The sequence below is a fragment of the Mycteria americana genome, chromosome 8 (genome assembly GCF_035582795.1).
Source record: "Mycteria americana isolate JAX WOST 10 ecotype Jacksonville Zoo and Gardens chromosome 8, USCA_MyAme_1.0, whole genome shotgun sequence".
NCBI lineage: Eukaryota > Metazoa > Chordata > Aves > Ciconiiformes > Ciconiidae > Mycteria > Mycteria americana.
Window position 1 is genome coordinate 47,262,198 of NC_134372.1, and position 16,059 is coordinate 47,278,256.

The 16,059-nt window shown below is 65.9% G+C and overlaps 1 protein-coding gene across 2 annotated transcripts in view; it reads right to left on the reverse strand.

The window, feature by feature from the left end:
* Positions 1–16,059, reverse strand: part of GSE1 (Gse1 coiled-coil protein) — a 108,155-nt gene that overhangs the window by 57,831 nt on the left and 34,265 nt on the right. For both annotated transcript variants that reach the window (XM_075510960.1, XM_075510961.1), the window contains exon 2: positions 13,066–13,231. In XM_075510960.1, coding sequence (XP_075367075.1) covers positions 13,066–13,231 — 166 coding nt within the window. The remainder of the gene's footprint in view (positions 1–13,065; positions 13,232–16,059) is intronic.

Here is a 16,059-nt window from a genome sequence, read left to right on the forward strand (position 1 = left end):
CCCGCTCGGGTGACAGGCAAAGGCTGGTGTGGGGGGGACAGGCTGGAAGCAGAGCCCCCCCCGCTCCTGCGCTGTGCCGGGACGCAGAGCCAGGAAGGCACAAGCATGGGGGGGGGGGGGGGGGGGGGGTCGCTTCGCTGGGGGGGTAGGAAGGCAAATTGCACCGTGCCTGGAAAGCATCCCCCTCCAGCAGAGACGTGTGTCCCAGGGCTGGCACCTGGGAAGGAGATGTCGCCAGGCAGGAGACATCCCTGGGAAGAAGATGTCCCTGGGAAGATGTGGTCCCAAGGAAGGAGATGTGCCTGAGAAGGAGACGTCCCCAGGACCATGTGGTCCCCGGGAAGGAGATATTCCCACAAAGATGTCCCCAGGAAGCAGATGTCTTTGGGAAGGAGATGTCCCCGGGAAGGAGACATCCCTGGGAAGACGTCATCCCCAGGAAGGAGACATCCCTGGGAAGGTGTCATCCGCAGGGAGGTGTCCCTGGGAAGATGTCCCCGGGAAGGAGACATCCCTGGGAAGGAGACGTCCCCGCTTCAAGCAGCCCAAAGCCGAGGAGACCCTCATCTCTCCGTGTCAGCCTGCAGCTGAGGACGCATGAACGGGCCCCAGCCAAGGGAGCCGGCAGCGGTGACGGTCACAGGGACGCAGCCACCCTTGGGGAGCAAGGTGGCAGCCCGGGAGGGCGCAGGGGACGCCGAGCCGGCGGGAAGCAGCGTTTGCCATCACCCAGCTCTCATTAACGCGGTGCGGAGCAACCCCTAATAATAGCAACAGTAAATTCTCCTAACCAATTCGGGTCCATTTCTATAAATAATGTAGAATCTTTTTATTTACTGACAGGTTGTAAAAGTATCAGTGAGAATAATGTGAAATCAGGCGCTGCTGAATAATTCATGGCAGCAGCTCCGCTCTCCCCGTCCCCGCGCTCCCCTGGCCCCGGCGTTTACACGACAGCACCTTGCACCCGGGTTTATCTCATAAAAACCAGGACTAAGGCCTGGCACTAATTCTTTATCAACCGGGACTTTTACGGCGAGGGGAGGAGGGAGGAAACAGAAAGAAATAAAAATAACCCTGCGTGCACCCTATAAAAAATGCATGGGCCCATGTGCTCGCCTCCGCACGGAGCCGGTGATCCCCGGCACGCTCGGTACCTCCCATCGGCAATTCCCTCCAGCCCCCAGAGCCTCTCCAAAAATTAGTATTAATTAGCAGCGCCCGCAGCTCCGCGCTGGCACCCCGAGGCAGCGAGCGCAGGAAGGGCGGCACGACCCTGCTGGGACATGGGGACATCGGCAGGACCCATGGGGACGATGGCAGGATGCTCGCTGTCCCCATGTCACCCCCGGGGATGCTGGCTCGGGGCAGCAGACCCCCCTCGCAGGCAGATGGGTTAAATTTGGACAGAAAAACCAGATCCACAGGGCTGCTAATCCCTGTAACAACCTGATCCGGTGTCCCTCATCCCTCCTGCCACCGCCGAGGGCGATGGGGACAGCGGGGACCCCCCCTGCAGCCCCCCCGATCCCCTCCCCAGAACAATACCTATCCGCCGCTGTTTTGATGTGCGGCACAAAGCCGGGAGAGCTTTCCATGTAACATGATAAAAGCAAGTCCCCAGCCAGCACAATTATTTGATAATTCTCCCTTAACACCCATCAAATTAAAGCAATGTCCAAGGGCTGCCTGAAGTGGCACTGATAGGTATTAAACTTTAATGAGATTTAATGGCACTGCCCTACTTTTTAAGCGCTCGGGCCTACGTTTATGAACATTTAATTTCCCGGGCCCTGACCTCTTTTTTTTTTTTTTTTTTTTTTTTTTTTCCCCTCCCTTCCCCGGCGGCCCCCCCCTGCCCGCCTGCCGGCACAGCTGGTTTCTGTTAGCGCTGGCGGCCGGCCCCGACCCGGGATGCTCGGGATGCTCGGCCGGCCCCGAGCCGATAGAAATCTCCAGGCGCTGCGGGGTGAGATGTTGACTCTAGCAGGGAGCCGAGACGGAGCGGGGAGGGGGAGCCCAGGGAAGGAAGGAGGGCGGGGGGGGGGGGGGGGGGGGGGGGTGTAGATGTGATTCACCGGCAGCGAACACGGCCAAATTTATGGAATGACTTAATTAATTTGCTCCCGGAACGACATGACACTGCGGGTCAGACTGGTTGGAGAGCCCTCGTCCTGCTGCTCCAATGAATCCGGTTTGCAAAGGGGTTTGTTTAAGCGCCCCTTAAAAATAAGCAGCTCCCCTCCTGCAAACCCACCGTGCCGGGGGAAATTTGGGGGGTTAGACCCCTCCACGCCCCCAGGGACCGAGCGCAGCCCGCTGATCCAGTTTGTTGCTGCCCTCTAGTGTGTACAGGACAGGCCAGACCCGCTGTCACTTGTCCCCCTCCCCACACGTCCCCCAGGCCACTCGGCCAGGCAGGACGCTGCGTCTCAAGTGAGGCTGGCTGCTGAGATGCTCAGAGCCCAGACAGCCGGGGTACCGGGGAGCATCGCTCCGGCACCCCAGCCTGGAGCCCCGCCGGCTCCCCAAAACCCCGCTAACGGGGCCGCAAGGTCGGGGCACAGACCGGCACGTCACCTCCCGCCCTGCGGCACAGCCCCGGTGGGATGCGGGGTGCCGCGTTTCCCTCCACGCCAGGATGCAGGAAGGGTCGGGGTACCCATCAGCATCCTCCAACAAGAGGACGTGCTGGCGCGGGTGCCACCGTCACCCTCCCACGCAGGGGTCTGCCCACCCTGGCGTGGCCCGTGGCACGCGGGATGAGTTAGGGAAACTGAGGCACGGAGCAGCGTGGCCAGCTTCTGCGCAGGGAACGTCCCTCTCCCACCTCCTAAAACCCTCCCCAGCACCCACACCAACTGCAGGGAGACCAGCGGCAGGAATGCAAAGGCAGGGCAATAAAAGGGAGCCTTATCAAGCCCCAGCAGAGCCAACAGCCCGCGCCGAGGCGGGGAGGAGAGCAGGAGGGAGGGAAAGGAGAAGGAAAAAAAAAAAAAAAAAAAAAACAACCCACCCTTAACCCCGAGATCACTTATCATTCAGGCTGCATCACGCATCTTGAAAGTGCAGACACAAAAATGTAATGTCATAACATTCGCAGTTCAATAACCTTTGCTTCACGAGACGGCTTGAACTGTCAGAGGAGCTGGAAGGTAAATATTTCAGCGCACAGGCACTGAATGCAAAGGCGTGGGGAAGGGGGGTCGGCCTCGGCTTCCCCAGCTTGCCTCGACACGTTCAAATATCCCCCGCCGTAAATCCCGGCCGGCACTGGGGAAAGGCCGTGGCGCGGATAAAATACGAGCAGATATAAAGCCAGACACCTTTATTGTTCGGCAAAGTCTTCCAACAAGTTATGAACCCGCAGCTTGACCCTAACCCATCATCTTGTTATACGGCGGAAACAAAGCCAGTGCCGGGAGCCGGGGCTGGACCGGGGCAGGATGCGGGTGGGAAGGAGCAAAACCCGTCCTGCCTCCTCCACGGGGGATATTCGGGTGCAGTTCACCCCCAGCCCTCCCTGCACCCCGCATCTACCATGCTCCAGCCTGCGAGCGGCTGGGGAGAGGCACCGGCTGTCCTTCGGGAGCAGACCCGACGTTAGCCCCTTCCAATGAGCCTCCCTGCCAGATTACGGCGGTGCCAATTCCCTGCAGCCGGGGTTAACGGGAGCAGGACCCCGGCAAACGCGGCGCCTCGCCGCAGGATTAATGGGGACGGAGGTGTCACCGCGCTGCGCCGGGTGGGAGGAAGGAGATTGCGCAGCCGGGGCCTCGGCGGGAGCGGGCAGGGAGCAACGGCTGCAGGCGAGGGTGGCAAACCGGCTGGGGAGTCAGAGGGCATTGGGGCGAGCAGAGATTAACCCCCCAGGGGGAAAATCCCCCCAACAGGGCTGGAAAGCCTGGGAAGATGCTGGCACCAGGGCTGTGTGTCCAACGGGGTGGCACGGCATGGCACGGCACGGCACGGTGAGCAGCAGTGCCCTGTGCGTCCAAGGGGGTTGCACAGCACGGCATGGCACGGCACGGCGAGCAGCAGTGCCCTGGGTGTCCAAGGGGGTTGCACGGCACAGCACGGCACGGCACGGCACGGCACGGCATGGCGAGCAGCAGTGTCCTGTGTGTCCAAGGGGGTTGCACAGCACGGCATGGCATGGCACGGCGAGCAGCAGTGCCCTGTGTGTCCAAGGGGGTTGCACAGCATGGCATGGCACGGCACGGCGAGCAGCAGTGCCCTGGGTGTCCAAGGGGGTTGCACGGCACAGCACGGCACGGCACGGCACGGCACGGCACGGCATGGCGAGCAGCAGTGTCCTGTGTGTCCAAGGGGGTTGCACAGCACGGCATGGCATGGCACAGCGAGCAGCAGTGCCCTGGGTGTCCAAGGGGGTTGCACAGCATGGCATGGCACGGCACGGCACGGCATGGCGAGCAGCAGTGCCCTGTGTGTCCAAGGGGGTTGCACGGCACGGCATGGCACGGCACGGCGAGCAGCAGTGCCCTGTGTGTTCAAGGGGGTTGCACGGCACGGCACGGCGAGCAGCAGCGCCCTGTGTGTTCAAGGGGGTTGCACGGCACGGCACGGCGAGCAGCAGTGCCCTGTGTGTCCAAGGGGGTTGCACGGCACGGCACGGCACAGCGAGCAGCAGCGGTGCCAAGCAGCTTGCACAGGCCGTGCACGGCACGTATTGCATTGACCCCCCTCACGATCCAACTGCGTGGCACAGCATGGCACAGCCGGGGACAACCGCAGACCCCTGCCTGCAGCTGGGCTGGCTCTGCCAAGGGGCTTTGCCAACCTCCCGTGGGGCTCAGCACCCCAAATGCTGGGGAACAGTAGGACCGTGGAGCAAGGGTGCCGTGGGGAGGACCCGGCACCCCGGTGGCGGGTCCCAGGGGAGAGGGGCGGCGCGGGGCCCCGGGCGCCAGCACCCCGGTGCCGATCCCCGGCATCGCCGCTACGCCCCGGGGGAGGCGGGGAGGGCGGCGAAGGGGGCGCAGCCGCGGCGAGGAACAGTTAAACGGCCCCCGCCCGCATGGGGCATGCGGCAACAGGCACCGTCGCACCCTCCCCGAAACACCTGCTAATGCCGCGCTGGCACAGGGCGAGTGCCTGGGGCGGGCGGGAGGAGCGGCGGCGGCGGGGAGCACGCCAGGGCCCGCAGCAAGAAGCGGCATGTCTGCCGCTTGGCAGCACAACAGAGAGCAGGTGACAAGCGCGCCGGCGGTCGCTTTATTACAGGAAGCGAGCACGCAAGCATCTGACGCCGCTCTGCCCAAAGAAAACCCCCCCTTGCCATTAACCCTCCCGCCCCAGGCGTGGGAGAGGGGCCCCTGGATGCTGGGGGTGCCCCATTGCAAACCCCACTGCAAAACAGGGGGGGTGGGGGGGGATCCGGCCACCCTGGTGGCATCACAGCCCGGGCCCCCCCCCCCACCGCATGTCGCTGCCAGGGCCAAGCAAATCCCAAGGGAGTAAAAATCCACATGTATGCATGCACAAACATTTCTCCTCGGCAAACACTCCCCGAGACAACAAAATTAGCCGGTGCTGCCGCCCCTGCGCCCGCTCCCATGCCGACCCCCTCCTCTGAGACAGCAATTAGAGGCAGGCATTAATATTTAAATATTGCCAGCTCTGGAGAAGGGAAATCAAATAAAAACACTGGCGTGCCGGCAGCACATCAAGCTCCCGCTCCATCAGCCTCAAACCCCACCGGGTGCACGGCAGCGGGGGGGTGCAGGCTCCCGTGCCATGCCACACGGTGGGGGACACCGGGGCATCAATGCCACAAGGAGAACCCCCTTCCTGGACCAAATCAGTGTGAGCAAGGAAGTGGTGAGCAAGTGGCGAGCAAGTGGTGAGCAAGCAGCAAACAAGTGGCAAGCAAGCAGCGAGCAAGCACCAAGCAAGCAGCGAGCAAGCAGCAAGCAAGCAGCGAGCAAGCGCCAAGCAAGCAGCAGCGATGCTCCTGCCAGCTCAGCGAGGCTGGGGGGCTTCAAAGGGACCCTGACCCCACGCTGGCCATGCTTTAGAGGGGGCACGCGGGGCTCCCCGCTCTCTCCCAGCCGTAAAAGCACCCGCAGCGCCCGCCTGCAGGGTGCCAGGGCTTGGGGAGGGGGACATGCAGCCTGGCCCCCCCAGGAGTCACCCCCGGTCCCGCGGGTGCTAAGAGGCGGCGTCAGCGCGGCAAAGAGGATTTACTGCTCAACGCAAGGGGCTTTAGAGGCAATAACTTTCCCTCCTCTTGACTTAAATGGATTTTAAACTTCAAAAAGGATAGAGGGGGCAGGCTGCCAAGCGGCCGCCCCCGAAGGGTCGACCCTGCGGGCACTACGCCGGGTGCTGGGGGGGGGGGTCAAGGAGGGGCTGCGAGCCCAACCGGGGCCAACGGCCGAGGCAGATAAGGGCCGGGGGAACCAAGCCACCCGCCCTTGCAGAAGGCCCCGCGATAAGGCGGCTGCCGTTATCGGCGCGGGAGTGCCGGGGCGCGCTTCCTCCCGCGCCGCGTTGCAACCGCCGGCAGGCAGTGGGGTGCCGGGAGGGGCGGGGGGGGGACGACGGGACATGGGGTGGCCCCACGGCTGAGCAGCCGGGGCAGCCAAAGCACGAGGCACGGCAAGGGCTATTTCAAGGGCAATCCCCCTGGCAGCTTGCCCGGGCGGCTGCGGCGTGCCAAGCTCCGTCCCAGCTGCCCCTTCCCAGACGGGAGCTGGGGCTTGGCGGTGCTGCCCTGCGGCCCCCCCGGGCACCTGGGCCCCCCGGGGACACCCACCACCCTGCAGGCGGGTGCTGCACCCGAGCAACGCCGGCACACGGGGATCTAGGTCGGGTCACCCCACGGGGACACGAAGGCGAAGGCAGGCAAAGGCCATTTCCCCCTGCCCACGCTGTGATGCCAAACCTTGCGCCCGGGGCTGGCATCGGTGCCGGGGCTCGGGGACAGAGGTGTGACCCATGGCGCTGTGCCCCCCCCCCCCCCCCCCCCCCCGATGTGGGGTGGGAGCACCATCGCCTTGCACCCAGCTGGAGCATGGCCAGCGCGGGCAGAAAGCCCCAGGCACAGCCCACCCAGACCCCCCCCCCAGACCCCGACCTCCCACGGGCTGCTGCCAGACGCCAGGGTGAGGGGCAGCGCCTGGGGGAGAGGGCTGGGGGGCCGGAGAAAGGAGCGGGAGAGCGGAGATTAAAAATAACGCCTCCCCCTCGAGCTGCCCCCCAACCTGCAGCCCCGTCCCGGCCGCTGGCACGTCAGGAAGTGATAAACTGTCTTGTGTCCCGCGGCACCCCCCGCGCCCCCCCAGCAGCGTGGCCCCCCGCCAAAGCCACTGTCTCCGCTGTAATGCTCCCTGCCCTGCAGCCAACACACACACACACACACACACACCCCCCCCCAAACCCCACCACCACCCAAAAAAGGCCCCGGGCGTGCACACTCGTGCGTGCACACACGAGCGCAGGCTCACAGGGGCGTGCAGGCAAACGCCCATGTGCGTGCATGCACGCACACCCCGGTGTGCACCCAACAAGGCGGGGGGGGGGGGGGGGTGAGCACGCTCAGCACGCACCGCTTGCACCAGCAGCTGCCAGCACACCCTTGGGTCACGCAACGCTTGCACACGCATGTGCACAGGCAGCCTTCCCCATGCACACCCCGCACCCCCCCGCCCCGGCCCCACAGGAGCCGCTGGCCTTGGCCGGCCAGCCCTGCCGCACCGCCGCTCGCCGTCATCACAGCCAACACCTCCCCACCGGGTTACACAAACAGGCTGCCAAGCGCACACGCAGCCTGGCGCACGCTCACCTTGCCCACGCGCGGCCCCGCGGGGGCACACCCACAAACCACACGGGCTCACCCCGATGCTCGCATGGCCCGGCGCGCACGCGCACGCTTGCAGGAAGAGGAGCTGGCTTCCCGCTGCCTTTTCCCTCCATTAACTCCCTCCGTGGCTCCCGCTCGTGGCCCAACGGGCACCCACACGGCACGCCGGCACCCGCCCCAGCTCCGTGCCCCCTGCCCGGCTCAGCGCTGGAGGAGGAGGAGGAGGAGGAGGAAGAGAGCCGGGCACTTGCCCTGCTGCTCCAAGGGCTGGCAGCGGGCACTCGCCCAGGGTTCAGGGACAGCAGCTGGGTGCTGGCACCGGCTGCACCGTGCAAAGTAGTCACCGGAACGCAGCACAACATAGGGCGCGAGCGCGGCTGCGAGCACGGCACGGCGAACCGCCGGGCCCCAGGGCGAAGGGCAAGGCAGGCGGCGCAGGCAGGGGTGGAAGGGCAAGGATGGAGCAGAGCAATAAACACGGCGGCAGCCGATGAGCCAGGCGAGACGCCGGGGCCACGGCATCACCCCGCTGCGGCACGCGGTGCCCAGGCTCCCCGCGTCAGGCTGCACGGTTGGTTTGGCAACACGCTCCCTCCCCGGCCCCGGCGGTCCCGCGTGTCCAGAAACACGGATGATACAAAAGCTACCCGCTCAGGTGGAGCAGTGCGTGGGTAAACTGAGGCACGGCCCCGCGGCAGCGCCCCGCGCACTTGGCTCGGGAAACGTACAGACAGCAAGGCAAGGAGACGTGCCAAGGTCGGTGCCGCCGGCCGAGCGCCCGGCACGGCCCGGTGCGCTCCCGTGCCTGCCAGCCCGCGGGCCGGGCTCTCCCCGTGGGAAACAACCCAAAGGGTCTCTGCGGCAATGTGGGACACGGGGTCCGAGCACCTCGGCCGACATCGGACCCTGAGCCTGCAGCACCCAGCGGGTCTCATCTCCCCCCAACAGCCCCCAGCTGGAACCCCAGCTCCGGGGCAACCTCCACCCCTCACGCCATGGGGTCCCCTAACCCCCACACAATGGGGGCCCTGAAGCCCACAGAGACCTCTGTCCCCCACATGACGGGGTCCCCCAAGCCCAGGGCAACCTCCGTTCCCCACACCTCTGGGACCCCCAACCCCAGGGCGACCTGCACCCCTCACACCATGGGGTCCCCCAAGCCAAAGGCGACCTCCATCCCCCACACCACGGGGTCTCCCAACCTCAAGGTGACCTCCATCCCCAAAATGACCATGTCCCTCAAGCCCAGGGTGACCTCCGCCCCCTATGCCATAGGGTCCCCCATCTCTAGGGTGACCTCAGTCCCCCACGTGATGTGGTTCCCCCCACCCCAGGGTGAGCTCCATCCCCCACTTCACAGGTTCCCCCAACCCCAGGGTGACCTCTGTCCTCCACACCATGGGGTCTCTCAACCCCTGGCTGACCTTCGTCTCCCACACCATGGGTTCCCCCAGGCCCAGGGTGACTTCTGTCCCCCACACAATGGGGTCCCCCAACTCCAGGGTGACCTCCATCCCCCACACCATGGGTTTGCCCAGCCCCAGAGTGACCACCATCCCCACAGCATGGGTTCCCCCAGGCCCAGGGTCACCTCAGCCCCCCACACCATGGGGTCTTGCAAGTCCAGGGTAACCTCCATCCCCCAAACAACAGTGTCCCCTAAGCCCAGGCAACCTCTGCCCCGTATGCCACGGGGTCCCCCAACTCCAGGGTGACCTCCATCCTCCACACCACGGGGTCCCCCAACCTCAAGGTGACCTCCATCCCCAAAATGACCGTGTCCTTCAAGCCCAGGGCGGCCTCCGCCCCCTATGCCATGGGGTCCCCCAACTCTAGGGTGACCTCAGTCCCCCACATGATGGGGTTCCCCCAACTCCAGGGTGACCTCCATCCCCCACACCACGGGGTCTCTCAACCCCAGGCTGACCTCAGCCCCCCCGCACCATGGGGTCTCGCAACTCCAGGGTAACCTCCATCCCCCAAACAACAGTGTCCCCTAAGCCCAGGCGACCTCCGCCCCCTATGCCACGGGGTCCCCCAACTCCAGGGTGACCCCAGTCCCCCACATGAGGGGGTTCCCCCAACTCCAGGGTGACCTCCATCCCCCACACCACGGGGTCTCTCAACCCCAGGGCGACCTCAATCCCCCACGCCACAAGGTCCCCCAAGCCCAGCGCGACCTCCAACCCCCAGCCTTAGGGTGACCTCCGTCCCCCGTGCCGGAACCCCTCATCCCAACCAGCAGCGGGAGTCGGCGGGAGCACAGGGGACCCATCCCCACCCCTCCAGCGCAGCCCATCACCGCAGCCCCCCAGCCTGCAGCGGGGGGGGGGGGGGGGGGGGGGGGGGGTACCCGGAGTGGGGAGGGGGGGTAACACTCACCCATCGGCCGCGCTGTCCAGCGGGGGCTGCGCTCCTCCATGGGCAGAGCGGTGGAAGGAGCCGAGCCGAGCCGAGCCGAGCCGAGCCGAGCCGAGCCTTCCCCCCCCGCCGCTTCCTGCTTCCCTCGGCGCCCGCCCGCCGCCCCGGGAGCCACACGGCTGGAGCGTGACTCACCGGGGGCCGGGCCGGGCAGGGCAGGGCCCCGACGGAGGGGGGGGGGACGGGCGGCTGGCACCTTCCCCCCGGGGGAGGGAGGTACCGAAGGGGGGGGTCCCTAAAAGGGATGCTGGGGAAGGAGGGGGGACCCCCCAAGAATTAGGGTTATGGGGGGTGACAGCTCTGACCCCGATGCTCAGGCGTGTGTGTGTGTCCCCGCATTTGGGGGGCGATGGAGGGAGGGCGAGGGGCGCACCGCGCCCCTCGCCCTCCCTCCATCGCCCCCCAAATGCAGCGCTGAGGGCGTGCCTGTGCCAGGCACCGATGGGCGTGCCTGTGCCAGGCATCCAGCCCTTCGACCCCCACCCCAAAACTGCTTCGCCCTCCAAACAGGCTCTGCGACACCCCAAAGCTCGGAGGTGCCAGCCCGACCCATCACGGCGAGCACCCAGTCCTGAGTCCGGACCCTGCGGAGATTAAGGGGTGTTCCCACGACGGCCCCCTCCGTGCAGCCCCTGCACTGGGTGCAGGATTGGGGACAGCACCGTCCCCAGCAGGCAGGGACAGTGGTGGTCACCACTGTGCCATCTCACCGTCACCCTGAGGGCTCTGCCCGCACCCCAGTTTGGAGACACCAGTGAAACAACCGGGGTGGGGCTCGGCCCACTCGCAAGCGGAGGAAGTGGCCAGCCATTTACCAGCCATTACAAGCCATGCCAGTCGGCTCCGCACGCCGGACAGGCTCAGCAGGCTCCAACAGGCAGGACCCCGACCGACCTTCCCCGGCCAGAAAGGAGGCTCCAGCGAGGAATTCGGTCCTGGTGCTGCCGGCCGTGGACTTACATCTCTGCGGGAGGAGATGTGGGCCACGGCGGGGGCACCCAGCTGTCCCCAAGCAAGCTGCCACAGCACCACACGCACCCACCCACCCACCCACCCGAGCCCCTTCCCGGCTCACCCTGGCCTCGGCTTCCCCTCCATCCTCCTCCTCTTCCTCCAACAGGCCCCGCTGCCCACCACGCCGGTGCTGCCCGCGGCGCCGATGCTGCCCGCCGCCTCCCCCAGCCCTCCTTGTCGGCAGCGCCAGCGCTTTCTCCCCCCCATCTCCCTTTTCCCGTTCTATTTTAAATTTTTATTGCATTCTTTTTAAAGAATACAGAGGAACAAATGCCCTTATCAGCAATTCTCACAAGGTATAAAGAGCCGCTTTTATCTCCCTGCCTTTACTAATCTAGAGCGAGCCAATGCCTGTTAATTTTTTAATTTTCCTAGTGAATGCATTTGTGGCTTTGTCAGCATCCATCCGCACACGCACGCTCTCCTCCACGTCGCACCCCGGCAACCCCGGCACGGGATTGCTGCGGTGCCGGCAGAGCGGTGGCAAACACAGCTCATGGTTTTGCAACCACGAAGGAGTTTCGTGCGCCAGAAAGTCCTGCGTGTCACACGAGGCTCACCGGGACATCCTGGGATGTGCCACCGGCTGGGAAGCCCCAAGGTACGGCGGCACCCCCAGGGATGCCAGCCCGGCTCTGCCTGGCCGCGGCCGCGGGGATGCTGCCAGAGCAGGTCCCCATCCTCTGCACGGGGATGGATTCCCGTGCCAAGCCGGCCAGCCGTCACCGTCACCCGCTCTGGCTGAGGTCCCCACAGGGGCACGGGGGGGGTCGCCCCCGTCCCCCCCCCCCAGGGAAGGGAGGGCGGGCGCAGGCTGCCCGCACACCGGGGCTGGGAGCGCCAGCAGCCGGCTGCGGTGCGCAGATGAGATGTGGCAGGCGTGTAACAAGCCATTAGTCACTGTCACCTTTGCCCGGCAGCCACTGGCAGGGTAATAAATCCCGAGCTGACTCCGGCGGGTCCGTTCCAGGCCACGGCTCCCAGCTTGCCTCCGCGCCGCTGCCGGCTGGGCTGTGAGCAGCTTGCAAATGCCTCCCGGCCCCCCCGGGGGACACAGAGCCTCGCGGGGTCCCAAACCGGGGCCGAATCCCCGCAGGGCTGATTGACAGCCGACGCGGGCCACCGTGTCCCCGGGAAGTGCCCTTCCTCGGGGACGTGGCGGGGGGGGTCACACACACCCCCCCCGCCCCGCCAAGCAGCCCCCTCGCCCCGTGGAGGCAGCGCTGCCTGCCCCAGCTCCCTGCCCGCTGCACCTTGCGGTTCCCGGCTCGCCCCAGCCCAGAGCCAGGAACCGGCACCATCAGTGGCTGCCAGATCAAAGCAGCCTGGCGTGGCACGGCACGGCGCGGCACAGCACGGCAAGGCGCGCCCGCCGGGAAGGGCTGGCAAACAAGCCGGTCCAGGGAGGCGGCAGGCGGGAAGCACGCGTGATACCTCTCCCAAAAATGCTGCTGCTCCTGACAGACGGGGCGGCTGAGTCCCGGGAGCCGCGGGCCGGCCCAGCCCCGGGGGCCCCCCCAGCTCTCCGGCGCAGCGCAGCCCAACGCCGCGGCTCTCCCCCAGCGCCCACGGCCTGACTCACGGCCCCGGGGACGGCGGGCAGGCACCAAGGTGCTGGCAGGGTCACCTCCCCAGCGGTGCTGCGGGTTTCGGAGCCCCAACCCCAAACCACCGGGCGCGAGCCTTCGCTGGGAGACCCAAACCGTGGCGGCGCACCGGGCTGGCGGTACACCCCGCGGCGAGACAGGGGACAGCCCTCGGGGACGGCATGCCCGCACCCCCCGGCATCCCCCGGCATCACCTACTTGTGGCTCCAGCGTCCGCGCCCTCCGCATCCAAAGCCGTCCGCTGGCCGATGTCCGGGGCAGCACTGCCGCCCGTCCCCACGCTCTCCCCGGTGCTGGCCACCCGGTGCCGGGGCTCACCGGCGGCAGGCTTGGCGGCAGCTGTCTCGAGGGACGAAGAGGACGCCTGGAAGAGAAGCAGGACAGAAACTCAGCGCCTTTCCCTTCCCCGGCCCGAGCGCGGCAGGGCCGGAGCACCGCCGGCACGGGTGGGGGGCACGGGGGGGACCGGGGCACACAGACACAGGATGCTTTTGTTTTCCTGCCGGCCAGTGCACGTGGCCAGCGCAGGGAGCCGCACGCCAGCCTACAGCTGGATCCGGCCGATGGCTCCCAGCACGGCCAGACAAGAAAGGCTGGAGGGGGGGGAGAGGACATGAATCAAAGCGGCGTCCCCTTGCTCGCCGGCGGCAGCTGGCCGGTTAGGCAGCTCCCGATTACTCAACCGGGCAGTGTTTACTCGAGATCAACAACCCCCCCCCCATCGCCGTCCCTGCCAGGCCGGCGAGGCGAACGTGCCGCAGGGACGGGGACAGCGTTGCCGCTGCTTCTCACTCGGTTTGGGGACAGTCCCCCTCCCTGACCCCCGGCGTCCCCGGGCGCTGCTGCGGCCCCGTGTTTGTTGTAGCTGTCACCCTCCCGCGTCAGGTGCGTCCAGACACACAGCTCGGGCTGTCGCTGCTTCTGTTTATCTTTAATAAAGCGACGGCCAGCGACACCGCACGCATCCCAGCTCTGGGACAGACGCACGGACAACCCAGCCCCACGTCCGAGCGGGTCCCCGGGATGCCGTGCCCACCCCGGGATGCGGGCAACCTCCCCTCCTGCCATAGGGGACACCCACAGGGGACATCCATAGGGGACACCCCGCTCCCGATTTGGGGACTTCAGGGTCAGGGTTGCAGCACAGCAAGGATTTTATGTTGATCCCGTTTTTCTTGGGACTAGTCCTATAAAAGTGGAGAGCCGAAGCGAGATGGATGGTAGGTGAATTTTTTGCTGGGAAGCCCTTAGACGCAATGAGCCACGCACGCGAGCGGACGTATAAATTTACCGTTCGCTTCCTGGAAAGGTTTAATTTATGGAATCCATATGGCAGCACCGCACAACCGCGAGCACTCGGCACATCCCGCGAGTCCTCGAGTGCCACCACGTACTGGCTCCAACTGGCGGGGTGCCACCAGCTGCCCCGGCGATGGCGAGATGCTCTTCTCTTTCCCAAAGATTAACAGAAGGCAACTTTCACAGCGGGCAAGGGACAAGCCCGGGGACCAGTCCCCGTCCCCGAAAGCTTGGCATGGGATCCCTGGAGACGGCAGGGACATCTCCCCGGGGTCCCAGGGGGGATGCCGTGCCACCGCTCCTCCTCCCGGGGTGATGCCACCGGCAGCAGCAGGCAGCAATCCCCTACCTGTGGGCACGGGAAAGGGCCGGGGCGCACTTTGATACCCTGAGCAACTAATCATTAATTAGCATTAATCATCCCCCGTCATGCGTCACAGCAGCATTAGGCAAGACGTAGTCAGGGAACGGCGAGCCAGGCCAGGGTCACGGTGGGGAAAGCGGATTTTGGCAGCGGTTGCCAAGCCAAGGCTGGCACCCTCCTGCTCCCCGGGGACCCCCGGCAGCACCCCAGATGCCAACCCATCCATCAGCCCCACACCGGTGCCAGCCCGCAGCCGCCACCCCTTCTATTTTCCTGGCAAGGTGCAAAAGCACCAGAGACGGGTCCTGCCTGCCCAAGGGACAGCCAGGATGCGTCCCCCCCTCGACGCCTGTGCCCCTTGGGACCCCCCAGGCAGCAGCCAGAGCCGGCGCGAAGCACCGGCCGCCTCCTTGCTTTAACTTCACCCCGCGCTATCTGTCAGCAAATCATCCCCGGTTACACAGATAAGGAATAATTGATGCAAAGGAGCCATCTGTTTGCGAACACGGAATATCTGCTCAATTAGGAGGGATCTGTCCACCCAGATAAAGCATCGCGGCAGCCCCTCGGAGGGGGGGGGCTTCCTCCCCAACCACGTCCTCAAAGACTCACCCCCAATTAGAGGCAAGCGGGTTGATTTGGGCGCTAATTTGCTAAGCAGCACCCCGAGGTGCTCAGGCAGAGGCCAGGAGAGAAGGGTGCTCTGCCACCAAGCACCGAAATTCGAGGGGAGGGCTGGCAGCCCCCCCACATCCCACTGTGGCGACGCTCAGCCCGGCCCAGGGCTCGGGGAGATGCCCGTGCCCACGGGTGGAGAGGCGACCAGCCGGCTGCGCCCGCCGAACGGTGCTGAGCTGAGGCCGGCCCGCTCGTTGCACGGGTGGCTCTCTGCAGAAACGCACCGAGGGAGCACGCACATGGACAGAGGGACTCGGGGACGAGCCTGCAACAGCTCTGCAGCACGCACCGGCCGTGCACAGCCCCAGCGGGGACCAGGGCCACAGGGCACGGCCCCGGGCAGCGTCCAGGGCCGGGGTAGGTGTGCAGCGAGGTGACATCCATGTGACGTCGTTATGTGACGTTACTAACACCAGAAAAATTGAGCTGGCATGCAGGTGAGGGCTGCAAGCCAGGGGAGATGGGCAGGGACAGCAGGGCAGCTCCACAGGTGACAAAACCTGGGGACAAAAGGCTCCAACAGGAGCTGGCACGGACGGCCCCACAGCATGGCGGTCCCTCAAACCCCCCTGTGTGGCATCTGCCTCCATGTCCCCCGGCGGGTCCTCGGTATGAAGGACATGGAGAGCTCGAGCCGGGTCAAAACACAGCCGGTGGCCTCGAGGGACAGGCACAGAGAGGCACTGCCGGTCCCCGGGTCACCTGTGCCCCCCACCACGGGCACGGCAGCACCACGGTGCCCCACCTCGGCTCGGTGCCCGCGGCAGGCAGCTTCACAGCCGGGGGACACGATGGCGGCAAGGGCAGGGAACGGTGTCCCTGCGTCCGTCCCTCCCCGCCAAGGGCACATT